This window comes from Nymphalis io, chromosome 24 (genome assembly GCF_905147045.1).
Source record: "Nymphalis io chromosome 24, ilAglIoxx1.1, whole genome shotgun sequence".
Lineage (NCBI taxonomy): Eukaryota > Metazoa > Arthropoda > Insecta > Lepidoptera > Nymphalidae > Nymphalis > Nymphalis io.
The window spans coordinates 1809618-1824094 of record NC_065911.1 but is presented as its reverse complement, the minus strand read 5'-3'; the positions used below and the strand labels follow the sequence as shown (position 1 = coordinate 1824094).

The following is a 14477-nucleotide window of genomic DNA, read 5'->3' as shown; positions in this document are numbered from 1 at the left end:
AAACATTTATTTATTTTCAAGGACGATAAATATATCTTACCGGTACACCGATGGTATTTGAAACAATTATTTGCGAAATTGTATTTAACCAAATAACTAAATAAATTTTCAGAAGCTTATTGTTACTTTCGGAATCCATAGATTTTTAATGACCACAAACAAATCCCATTAGGATAATATTATGCGTCAAAATAAAAAAACACATATTTTGTCTACGCCCTATAGTCTAAAACTTCGCGTGTGTGACCCGTGGAACATTATTTATAATATGATCTAATTATAGATTTATTTCGCGTATCGAAGTCAAAAGTTAGTTAGAAAGGTGTGTGTGTGTGTAGTCACTCGGTATCAGTGCACAACGATTGTAAAAACATGTGTTTCGATGTGAATATAACTTGGTGAACAACATTACCAAAGGATACATGTCAACAAATTGCAATTACTCCAAGTAGCGGCCGCTGGAGTGTTGTTTGATTGTGGGAGGAATTTAAGGGAACTTTGTCGGTTATTGTAAATTGAATGTATGAGTCCGCAATCGGTGATATCGACAGTGTAATGAACTTAACTTTACTTCCGGTGTTTTCGTGATGGTGTATCGTGATTAGTATCGTGTGATAAAACGGCGGGATGGCGAACCCTACGATCGGGGTATCGTTTGACCAGAATGACATGACCAGGTAAATATGGAATGCCATTTGTTATCTTATAAGAACAATTGAACCATAGTACATAAATATGTTTATCTAATATTTATGGATTATTTTATACAAATACCACATACTTATAATATAATAATCTGGCATAGAAAGTACAAGTAAAGTAGTATTTATAACAGCTATATATAATATTCTTTTATATTTATTACATAAAAATCGAAACATATTTTTGAAATATATTTAAGTAAAAATTCAATATGACAACAAAACCCCAAATATGTAAACATAAAGAAAATTTTATCTCAAATATTTGAATAACTAAATTGTTACTATATATTTATATACATAGCAAAGAACTGGTTATATTTTTGATTGCTATAAAATTAAATAACACATACAAGGGAAGTTATAATAATTAATTCAAGGAATAGATTGTATATTACAATATGTATGTGTAATATTGCATATTCAGTTGCTCATATTGCAGGCAGTAAAGAGCAAAAATTGGGGGTGCACGTAGGCCACATAATTTCTCCTAAATAAAGGATATTTGTTATAATTTTAACTCTTAGTTTAATGGTTTTCAGTTGTGCGAACATGGCACAGATTAATAATGATTTTATTGCTAGACATAACTTTAATATTCAGAATTGCCTCTGTCATTCTACAAGTGCTGCATGAGATTTTGTTACACTATGTGTAATATTATCAGGCAATATGTCTTGCAAAAGCCAACAATGCCTAGCTAAAGGAAGACACCTATCAACCCTTGTTGTATAATCTATGACCTAATTAAAAGGTTTACTGTCCTTTGAACAAATGTAAAAGAGAAAGAGATTCAGTTCAGTCAAATTACCTTACTTTCTTTTTATTATATATTCCTTGCCTTCCTCGTTTAGAGAAATACATAAATTTAATAATATTTTTCTATTAAGTTAGTATTAAAAAGTCGAAAATAATTTGTATAAATGGATTATCAGGAAAATTATAAATAATTAGTTTGAACCTTAATCATAATACGGTAAAGGATATATTAGTATAAATCTTGTAAACGTTTCAAAAACTTGCATCGAAATTGATGAAATATCTACATGGGATTTCTTGATTATGTTGACCATATTGTATCTTATTTTTAAAATTCATGTGTACATTATGTTACAATAAGATATCCTATAGGATTTAACAATCTAATTATTTTTTTCATACCATACCACCATCAGTTTTTATTTTTCATAATTTATATAACTACAATTACTGATTAAAGTTGTAATGTACCTTTTACCTGCCTATATATATATAAAGACTGCTTCACTGGTCTAGTGGCTTGATGTAAGGCCGCCGACCCGGATGGGTTTAAGTCCCAGGTCGGGCTAATAAAAAGTTACTGGGTTTTTCTGACAAAATATACTCAGTAGCAGCCCGGAGTCTGAAAGTTGGGAATGTGTACACCCCCATGCCTTGGAAAGCACGTAAAGATGTTGGTCCTGCACCTGAACTCTTTCCGGTCGTATTGGATTGCCGTCCCATTGGATTATGAGAGTGATGGAAGAGACAGTATACTATAATAACTCCTGCGCAGTTGGCTAATCTCTCTTCAGATTGGCCATCGTGGTCAAAATCGGTCTGGCGGACATTATTATTATTATAGTAATATTTATAAAGAATAGTCTAAAATATAGTTTTGTCTCACTTGAATGAATTTGAATAGCAAGCCTAATTCATTTTAGTGTATTTATGTCAAAAACAGTGCACTGTAAAGTGTTATGGCTGCTCTAGTTTGCTGAGACAGGTTAACAGCAAGCTTAAATAAACAGTCATAAATAATGCCAATAAATATCATGGACTTTTAGGTTTAATAACATATTCAAACATTACCAGTAGCAGATCTACGGGGTGGGTGGTTCTATCTGGGTGAGTACCACCCGCTCACTTGTTATTCTACCTCTAACTAAAAAGCAATCTATTATATTGCTGTCTTTCGAATTGAAGGATGTGTGAGCCCGTGTAATTGAAAGCACAAGGGATATAACTTCTCATTTTGCTCAGTTGGCACATTGATGGTGTAATGAGTATGAGAAGGGTAAATGCGTTTTTCTCTTCTTACAATGCCCTTGTAAGGCGAAGATGACCTACCAACTTGAGTACTGGCCCAGCTGCCCAGTTACGCTGTCGAGGCTTTAAATGCCAACAGCATAAACAGACCAAAAAAAAAAACTGTATACCAATTGAAAATTAATACGTAACCGAAGATCGCCTGTTCAAACTCGGGCAGGCGCCACTGAGTTGATACGTGCCTATGTGTTTATAATTCAACTCGTGCTCGGTGGTGAAGCAACCTGAGAAAACCACAATACGCATTGCATTAGCGTCGTGGAATAAGCCTTAACCTTCTCAAGCGTCTGCTTAGTAGTAAGATGTATACAGATTGTTATATAAATTATTAATATTTTCCGCCCCCAGCTTCGCCCGCTCGTTAGAGGGCTGGAGTTACTCCTGACAAGATGTATGCAAAGTTTTACTGATCGGTCAATAGTTAAGACGAGAAAGCGTAAAAAACCAATTTACTTTCGCATTTATAATACTAATAAGGATTGGTAGCTCCAACCTTCTCATCAAAAGGTAGAGTAGGCCTTAGCCCAGCAGTGGGGCATTAACAGGCTGTTGCTGTTACTGTAAGGATTGGTATAGACACAGAGATTTTTAGCATCCCCTTAAATTATGATAATTTCGGGTAAACGTTTCTTAACGGTTACTCACATTAAAAAAGAAACCAATGTTTGGAACATTCAGAACAACTTTCTAGACACAGAAATTTTGTGTTTACTTTGATTGTTAGTCTGTTGAGCTACGGCCCACGAGGGCGGACCAGTATCCCTTAAGATGGGTGAAACCGCGCGGATCAGCTAGTTGCAAGTACGACGCGGTACGATGCAGATTGATTGGCGCGCGCGACGAGATTATTTAATGAAAGAAATGACCCAACCGACCAAGTTTTCAATGTTCGTCAAAGCAGGATATGATTCTGGACTAAAGATAACTTAGCGGACGACCGTATCATATATATATATATATATATGATACGGATATATATATATATATATATATATATATATATATTATATATATATATATATATATATATATATATATATATATATATAATATTTTCCGTACTTTCTCGTAAACATTTTTTTACTGTCATACAAAATACTTTTAGTTCATTGGCGTTATTAATAATTATTGACCTCTATGATATGACTGGACTCCTTATTTGGTTGAATTGACGTCACGGTTAGTGGGGGGGATGTTTTATGACTAAAGGAATTAAGGAAAACTATATAGGCAATAATTTATGTTTAAAAAAATTATATTCCTTTTACAGAATCGTTAATTGTATGAGTAATTATTTTCTATAGAAGTATATTGTATTTATCTGGGACGATAGTACCGTTTACAAAACAGTACAATAATATTCAAAAAACCTTTCAGCTGGTACTTTGGCGGGCTGTCTCGTGCGGAGGCAACAAAGCTACTACTCAATGAGACTGAAAGCGGAGTCTTCCTCGTCAGGGATTCCAAAACTATTCATGGAGATTATGTTTTGTGTGTCAGGTATGCTTAACGCTTATTTTTTTTAAATTATAAGTTCAGGATGTTATTCTATTCTGCCTATTGCGTTTTTTTAATATTTCAAGGTAATATTCCTATAAATATTTTACTAAACGAATATTGTAATTAAGCTATTAAAGTTCATAAGAAGTTAATTTAAACAGCTTCAATTCATAGATTTAACTGAAATCTATAATGTTAATCATCAACCCGCATTGGAGCAGCTTGGTGAAGTAAGTACCAAACTTTCTCGTCAAAAAAGAGAGAAGCCCTTAGCCCAGCACTGGGATTCTACAGTCTGTTACTTTTGGATATGCATAAAATACATGTGTAAAATACATACATGCACATATATGTATGTATATACCTCGTTGGTCTAGAGGTTAGCTGATAATTCAGCAGGTCCTGCGTCTGATCTCTCATCGTAATTGCCGGATTGCCGTCTCATTATATTTAGATTAGATTTAGAGCGAGGAACAAGATAGTGCACCTGTGATTGCGCACACGCTTTTGCCCAATAAAATGTCCTTGGAAGTTGATTTTTCTCTATGAGAAAGATTGAAATCGGTCAGGAGTTAATCACCAATAAATATTAATAATATCCTTATATAAAAAATATCAGCTATTGCAACCTTTTTTATTTTTTTTACTGTCTTTTTCTCATAATATTTACAATAATAAAAAAAAAATCCTTGAATGTTACAGGGAAGACGATCGCGTATCACACTACATCATCAACCGCGTCATATCAGCTGATGGTACCACGAGGTTTAGGATCGGTAACCAGCTGTTCGCGGACATGCCAGCGCTATTGGCGTTCTATAGACTGCACTATTTGGACACGACGCCATTAGTACGGCCCCTGCCGCAAGCGACCGCACAAGCAGCACCCACAGCCCCACCTCATCTATACCACGTCCTCGAGGTGGTGATCGCCAAATTTGATTTTGATGGCAGTGTGAGTATCGCTTTAAACAAACAATCTTTATTATGTATGTATAAACATGTTTTCAATTGTTCCGGGTGAGAACTGGTAACCCACATTTTATTTCAATTTGAAAAAATATATCTGGCAACTCTAGTGTCAATTTCAAAATATCAGTATATGTTTGATAATCTACAATGTAAACAAAAGTAAAACAAAATGTCCCACTGCTGGCCTAATGTCTCCTCTCCTCTTGAAGAGAAGGCTTAGAGCATATCCTCCATCCTTCTCCAATGGAGGTTGGTGGATACACGTGTGAAAGCGTTTTATTCAAAACATGCAAGTCTTCAATATGCTTTGGATACTCAATTTTTTATGAATTAACGAGCTATCCGTTCCAGCATTACACGGGTAGAATAAGCGTTTACATAAACGTTTATATTATACATATAATACATATCATATATATCAGTAAAGCTTCCAGTAGGCACGATTTTTTCCAATATCTTCAACAATCATCGTCATATTTCAGCCTAATCACACAAAATATTCATTATATAATGCATTATACATCTGAACCTTCCTCAAGAATCGCTCTGTTCATCGGTGAAAACCGTAAAAAAATCCGTTCGGTTGTTCATGAGCTTATCTCGGTCAAACAGACAGACATACAGATGGGCTTTGTTTTATAATATGTAGTAATTCCAGTCAGTAGCGACTAGGTGAGTAGCGACCCAAAATCTCGACCCAATATTTTCCAACGGCTATCTTACCGTCCCAGTTTTCATGGCGGAAGCGATCCCGAATGTTTTTACAGAAATAGATTCCCTTAACGATTAAACTCGGTGATGTTTCGATGACTAAATCATAAATCGCATTATTTAAAAATAGGTTTCAACGATGAGTTAGTAGTTTGCTAAATATTTCTGCCAAGATGAGAGCCGAGATGGCCCAGTGGTAAGAACGCGTGAATCTTAACCGATGATCGTGGATTCAAACCCGGGCAAGCACCACTGAATTTTCATGTGCTTAATTTGTGATTATAATTAGTGTTAGTGAAGGAAAACATCGTTAGAAAACCTGCATGTGTCTAATTTCACTGAAATTCTGCCACATGTGTATTCCCGTACCGTAACAGCCTGTGAATGTCCCACTGCTGCACTAAAGGCCTCCTCTCCTCTTTTTGAGGAGAAGGTATTGGAACTTATTCCACCACGCTGCTCCAATGCGGGTTGGTATTCCACAATGTATTTCCACATGTGTATTCCACCAACCCGCATTAGAGCAGCGTGGTGGAATAAGCTCCAAACCTTCTCAAATTGAGGAGAGGAGGCCTTTAGGCCAGCAGTGGGACATTCACAGGCTGTTACGGTACGGTACGACAAATATTTCTAAAATGATTCCTGTTATAGTCTAAATAAATAATTCAATGTTCTTGCTATGTTTTTGGAAATTTTCCCAGATTGTATATTCTTAAATACTCTAGCACTATAGGCCTTACTTAGTGAGTTACCAGTTAAACAATGCTGTGTCTTTTTCTTTCGAATGTCAAATCAATAATGACAGAACGAGATAAACACATTAAAACTTTCTAAAAACATAACATTACACATACTTTCAAAGATGTAATATCTTTGATAGACGTTTATATAATATGTATTTAGATAAAGTAAAATACAAATAATTCTATCTAATAATAATAATGTCTCCATAGTTATCTTTGTTAGAGAATATTAATTTGTTGGCAATAAATAAAACACTCAACTATTAGGAGTGTTCCCCTTTGCTGTCGCAAGGCACTTTAAACCTCTAAATCTAGCCATCTAGCGGCAAGTAACGACTTTTTTATTACTAATATAGGAAATAAATAGATAGATGATGAATAGGATAATATAGGAGAATAGGAAATACTTCACTATTACAAAAAATGCATATAATAATAATATCAATAATATCCTGGGACTTTTTTCACACATGGCCATCCGATCCCAAATTAAGCTTGTACAGAGCTTGTGTTATGGAAACCAGACAACTGATACTACATATACTATTTTTCTTTATTTTTCGTCTGTAAATACATACTTATATAGATAATTACACCCAGACTCATAACAAACAGGCATGTTCATGCACTCAAATATCTGTCCTGGGTGGGAATCGAACCCACGACCTTCGGCGTGAAAGGCAAGCATCCACCAACCACGCCAACCGGCTCGTCATATATTATATTTTTGGTAATCGGTCAAACGGTGTGTATAAATTTACAGCATATTTTTATATATTGTATATAAGTAGTATGTAAGAATGTTGAACTCCAATCCTAAAGGCCTGTTTTTATAAAAAATGTTTGTTTACAAAATCTCAATATACAAAATCGACTGCCAATTGTTTAGTCTGGCGTTTTTATACGTGTATCAGTAAATTATCGTTGTTCACATCAAACAACAAAGACGTTTTTTAAAAAAATAACAATTACTTTTTGATTATAATGACTACTAACAATCTTTTTTATCGCTTTTTTTATATTTATGAATGATACAATTGGAAGTTTAATATTGTCTTTATGGATAATTAGGAATAATAAAATAAATCCTTTTCGTTATTTAGGACAAAAAAAAAACCAACATTTTAAGACTTTATTTAATGTCTCTTTTTACATCTTATTCATTATTCCTCTCGAAATTATAAAACAGGCCAACTTTTTTTTTGTAAGGGCATATACTAGTGCACCATAATTATATATCCTGAGCAGCTTGATAGTGGCTTATCATGGAGACATCGAAATTGTTTTTACTAGAACGATGTTTTATGTTTACAGGATGCAGACGATCTTCCGTTCCGTCGCGGAGAGAAGCTGATGGTAATCAATCGGGATGAAGAGCAGTGGTGGACGGCTAGGAATGCTCAGGGCAGAACTGGCTCCATACCTGTTCCATATGTGCAGAGGGTATATAGTTACATAGTTTATAAGATCTAGTAAACTTGTAAATACATGTTAAAAGAGAGATGTGAACTAAATTTGAAGTCCATAGAATGACCTACAGCTGGGCAAAGGAGTTATCTTTAGAATTTATCCCATACTCGATATAAATACATTTGACAATCTCGCAATTTTGCAATCTTTTAAAACAACTATTTTATCCACTGGTCCATTTTGGCTTTGATGTTAAATGTATAAAATGCTACTGTAACGTCATATAATAATTGTTCTATTTCTTATGATTTTCAGCTTCTAGACCCAGCAGGTATGCCATACCCACCTAACGAGGCAATAAATCAGTTCGGCGACCCACCCAGCCCACCTAACAATAAGCAACCGCAGAAAGGAACTAACATGCAGGTACTAAACTAATACACAAACTCCTCACCAATTGAGTTAACTACCAGGCTTGTCTCTCATGGATATGTTTAAGAGAACAATCACTAGGGTTTATGATTACAGTTATTAGAGTAGTTAAATTATTTCTATTTTTTTTTTTTTATTCTGTACACTAATATGTATGAAGTCTTCTAATACAGACATTGTGTGCTTAAAAGGAGGTTTCATATACTTATTGTTAAAAAACTTAATATGGAAATTCAGAAATTTTGTAATTTTTTGTAATAAATATACATATATACTAGTTAGTTTTAAATGTGTAAAAATTATTTACATTTAAATGAGGAAGCATTAGAAACTTATTGAAAGATAATAATTTCTCTCATTAATTTATTATTAATGTGTTTGAGAGTAGTCAATAGGCTAAATACTGCATCGTTTGCTGTTAAGAAATATTTTTTTATTATATTCAATAGCCGATATAAGAGCATAAAAGACAAATAAACGACTTTGACATTGAATTGACGGGATATTATTGGAAAGATAGATTATTGAATCAATACCGTAACAGCCTGTGAATGTCCCACTGCTGGGCTAAAGGCCTCCTCTCCCTTTTTTGAGAAGAAGATTTCGAGCTTATTCCACCGCACTCCTCCAGTGCGGGTTGGTGGAATACACCAACAACAATGCAATAATCAATAGCTCGTTTCAAATTCGACCACGAATTGCCGGTTCTTCTCAGGTCTGATGTGTTTATTTCCGATTATGAAATCAATAAATGTAACGCTTCTATATTGAATAAAGGTTTTTGACTTATGGCAATGTGAATACTTCAAAAATTTAATTTTTTTTTTTTTCTATATTGCAACATCTAGACCCAATTGCGTTGGGTATCTATATATTTACTCACGTGTGAAGTATCACAATATAATAGAGAGTAAGAGTGTTAATATATATATTTTTTTAATAATAATATCCTGGGACATTATTCACACACGGCCATCTGATCCCAAACTAAGCAGAGCTTGTAATATGGAAAACAGACAACTGATATATTACATATACTACTTTTATTTTGTAAATACATGCTTATATAGATAATTACAACCAGACTAATGACAAACCGACATGTTCATGTACACAAATGTCTTTCCTGGGTGGGAGTCGAACCCACAACCTTCGGCGCGAAAGGCATGTATCTATCAACCACGCCAACCGGTTCAAAATAATAAAATATTTCAATATTAATATAAATAAAAATAAATTAATATAAATAAATAATTATAATTGTTTATTTTTACAGCGGACGCTTCCAGCGCTGGCCCGTGTAAGACAGTCGAGGGTTCCCAACGCGTATGATAAGACAGCGCTAAAACTGCAGGAGGGTGATATACTCAAGGTAACTGGAATTAGTTTTATATGGTGCTAGTTTTATCTTGCGAAATCGGCTGCGTTTTAGGGGGTAGGAGGGTATAAAAAATTTGCACACCATTGGGTGGCGTTTTAACAATATTACCAGTAGTAAAAATACTACTGGTAATATTGTTATTAATCATAATATAATTCAATACATGTAATTTTAATTGGCTCAAGTACCTACTGTTGTTCATGAAAGTAATTGACAGGAACAAAAGCAAAACAGTATTGCCAACTTAAAATAAATGTATGAACATTGTACATCCTCTACATATTTAACATTGACATCAATGAGAGGTGAGTCTCGCCAGAGCTAATTATTAATTAAAACCAGCGGTACCCTCTGTCTATACGGGGGGCGTCACAGGATCGCTTACATATGCTAACGTGAACCCTCGAGGATTGGTCTGTGGGCCTTTTCGTATATAAAATACAATGAATAAACTTATTTATTTATTTACAGGTAACAAAAATGAATATAAACGGCCAATGGGAAGGCGAGCTGAACGGTAAAGTCGGTCACTTCCCTTTCACATACGTGGAGTTCCTCGACGACGTGGCCAGCTAAACGTGTGACCAAATATAACCCACTAATTAATCGTGTTGCAAGTGTAATTTATAAAATAAATTATAAAAGTGGTTAAAAAGTGATCGAAGAATACATTTATTGTATAATATGACAGATCTTTTTGTGACTCGTGAGAATGTTACATATTTTTAATCTGTACATGATAAATAAAGGACATTTATTATGTATTACAGTAATGTATTGTCACACTTCACTGCAGAATTATGTTATATATACTTAAAAATAATAATAATGAAGATTCTATGGTTGGTTGTGTTATGTACTTGAGTATTTTCAAAATTTTTTTTTTTTTTATCGAAATTAGCAAAGGCAACACAAAAGATGACTAAATATCAAAAGCAATTAATTAATCTAATAATTATATATTGAAAATATATAATTTCATGTATATGTTTTTAATTAAATAATATAAATATATTTAACCAACATTTTGAATATAATTATTAAAAATGGACTGTATGTTGTGTCAAAACTATAATTTATCGAAATAAAGTTGATAAATATAAAAAAAATTAAGTACATACCAAACATTATCATAAGACATTATTATGCAAAGTAACATGGACGATATTCAACGGTTAATATATAATTAAATGATCAATTCATAACATAGTTAGTAGTGAAGTGTGATTGTCCATACAAATTGTGCCCACCGATACGGGCTAAGTTCAATGTATACCTGTTACCTTACAGCTTCCTTCAATAACATTTGCTACGTCTTTCAGAAACTTTTACACGCACAAAACTGCTATAACATTTTTAATACAGCTATGAAATAATTTGCACATATTCTCTATAACTGTAATACTAAAGACCAATTTTCTATTTCTCTATGCTTTTATTAATCTGTACACATTATCACTACACCATAGACTAAGGACCAAACTTTTTTAAATATCTTTTTAGCTTTAACTTTCAAAATGTATTGCTCATGACTAATAGAAAATATATAAAACAAAATAAAATGTTTATGTATATTTTATGGCCGGGTCATTTACATTAAGTTTATACTTTTTATATTATACCACGAAATAACGTTAATTTGATTGTATAGTTTGTTTTTTAAATATTAATTTAATTAACACGCATTTTTATAGTTTTGTTACATTTCCGTAATGAAGCACTTGGAATTGTTGGCAACACTGAATTCAATAGACCTAAGATAATGTTTTATAATAGTAAGTAACATTTCGATAAAAATATTAAAATGTATAAAACATCGGCTAGCTGCAAGAATTAATTGAAACGAAATAATTTAAGACATAATAATATAAAACAAGCTTTAAGTTTACAACTGGAGTCTAAAAATATTAGGAATTCCTTCGCTAAAGTTTGAAATAAAAATGCATTTGCAATATTATAAAATATTAAATATTAATACAACAGAAAAAAGTAGCACAGTATTATTATTACAGGCACTAGGGACATAACATCTTAGTCCCCAAGGTTGGTGGCGCATTGGCAATGATAAAGGACAGTTAAGGATTTTTAAAGTGCTTATGTTTGCCGTAGAAAAAATTGTCTACTATTGCAAGATCATCGTGACATAATCTGTGTTGATAAGGCTTATAATTTTATTCAATTAATGTTTTTGCAGTAAGCCGTTATTACTAAATGTTGTTCCGTATCAAGGATTTGACGGTTACATCGAAATAGTTAATAACTGCTTTATACAATTTTACAATTTATGCTGTTATATAATTGTTAAATAATACTCGGATAAAAATAATTAATATTAACTGAATTAATTCAAATAATAATATCATTATGTATCGTATTGTATTTAAAATTAACTAAAATATAACTGCAAACTAATTATTGAAGAATTATTGAGAAAATATGTTATTGACATTCGTGATTTAAATTTGATTTATGGCCCAAATGTGAAAATGCTTCTGGTCACCAACCATTAGAGGTGAAAAGAAGTACATAGATACTTAGTATCAGCTCCGTAACATTCAGCTAACATTCGCTTCTTATTTATCACCAACGAATACACTAAAAGCTTGAGATGTGCAGATCTTCAATATATAGAAAATTCAATATTCTAATATATAGAAAATCAACACTTGCGCAGTACACATAATCGTAACTTTTGTTAGATTTTTTTCTGTTTTCATAATGTTATATAACTTAATATTCAATTCTTTGATCAATTGTCCTTCATTTAAAAAAAAAAAATTATTATATATTTTGTTCGCAGTGACATATTCGAAATTTAAATTTAAATTTTGAAAAATATATACAAATAATAGTAAAAATGTCAAAAGATCAAATCGAGTTAAGAGCTGAACTTTCTTTTTAAAATTCGAGGACAATTGAATAATTTCAATGTTATTGTAATTTTTCATATCTCGAATTCGTTTTTTTTTTATGTAAAAATATATTTAATTTAACGATATACAACCGTTAATCGGTATTATAACTTAGGGGTAGTTGCAAATACAATGTTCAGATCATTCATATAAATATATATAAGATTATATATTATGTAAATGAACCCGAGTTTAGGTGATAAAGAAATTTATGTGTATCGCGCCAATTTTCTAAAATTGCATTTTTAAATACTTCATTAATTTATAGTTATATTACATATTTTCAATAAAAAGTAAAGGCATCAAATTGTACAAAGCACAACTTTTTTTATTACAATAATCTTTTAAAAAAATCCTTAAATATTTTAAGTGTATTTAAAATACTAAAATACCACAAAAAAATTTACGCTGTTTTAACATTTCGCCTTTAAGACGAATACGAAGAAACTATAAAGTAATTCTTCCAAATTATTATAGTCAATATTTTTATAATAATTGCTGGTGCAAAAAAGTATTTAGATTAGTATTATCTCAACTGGACAAGTTTAATGACATTTAATTTTAAGTTAAAAAAAATATATAGCATTTTTTTAATTACCATTTTTTTACTAATACCAAATAATATACATTTTTTTCTTGCATGAAAAATGTCTTTTCTCTTGGCCAGTAAAAGTATTGATTAAAAAAATGCTTCTCATGAAGTGGGGGATAGATAAATACCAAATGTTATTCATTGTATAAAATCACTATATTTTGAGATTACGAATCGTATAATGTATGTATGTAAACTTTTTAAGTCGCGTAAATCGAAAAATTTGTCAAATTTTTTTATAATGTTATGTGTAACATTTTAGTAATAATAAAATTTAGGATGAAGTACATGAGCCTTTTTTATTATTATATACCCTAAGAAAAGAAATTGTTATAATGGACCCGTCATTTTTTTAAACCGATTCATCATTCATTCAACATAAAAAACTACCACGATCGTTTCGGAAAAGAAAACACCACTGACCTAAGATGAATAGTCAAGAGAGGTTCGGCAGATTTTGATTTTTATCAAATTTTAATAATTAAACAAAACAGCAATGATCCATAACCCTTATTATTTTATTAAATCTATACTAAATAAGGAAATCGTTTTATTTTTTAATGCCTATCTGAAAAAAAACAGGTTTTAGCATATAATTTTATTATAGAAATAGCTACAGCGTTAAATTTAAACTATTAATGTGCCAAGTGTCAATTTCATGTTCTTGAATAAAGGAAAAAATTGATTCAATGATATTTCATCATCACCATTAAAAACTATTGAAATTAGCCGTATGAATTTAAGAGAGTAGATAATTCGTATTCTAATTCATAAATTAGTAGGTTTTTAGTCAATAAAAAATACTACTTCCTAAAATAAAATAAAAACTCTTTAAAAAAGAGTTATATAGGTGCTTATTATTGGTAAGCGGGATTAAAATATTACTTATCCTTCATGATTATCATTATCGTATTAAAACTACTATATAAATCACTATTTCAAAATTAATATTACCCGTTTATTCCAATTTTTATTACAACAAATAAAAGAAAATGTGTTTACAATTTAATTTTTTGTTTTATCAACTAGCAACAAAACGGTGTACAGTTATTTTAT

The 14477-nt window shown here is 31.7% G+C and overlaps 1 protein-coding gene across 1 annotated transcript; it reads left to right on the top strand.

The window, feature by feature from the left end:
- The first annotated feature begins 200 nt into the window (after positions 1 to 200).
- Positions 201 to 13710, top strand: LOC126777990 (adapter molecule Crk). Its single transcript, XM_050501362.1, has 7 exons — positions 201 to 677; positions 4146 to 4268; positions 4971 to 5223; positions 8009 to 8137; positions 8420 to 8530; positions 9813 to 9908; positions 10389 to 13710. The coding sequence occupies exons 1-7, from the start codon at positions 628 to 630 to the stop codon at positions 10491 to 10493; spliced, it is 867 nt and encodes a 288-aa protein (XP_050357319.1). The 5' UTR covers positions 201 to 627; the 3' UTR covers positions 10494 to 13710.
- Positions 13711 to 14477: the final 767 nt, after the last annotated feature.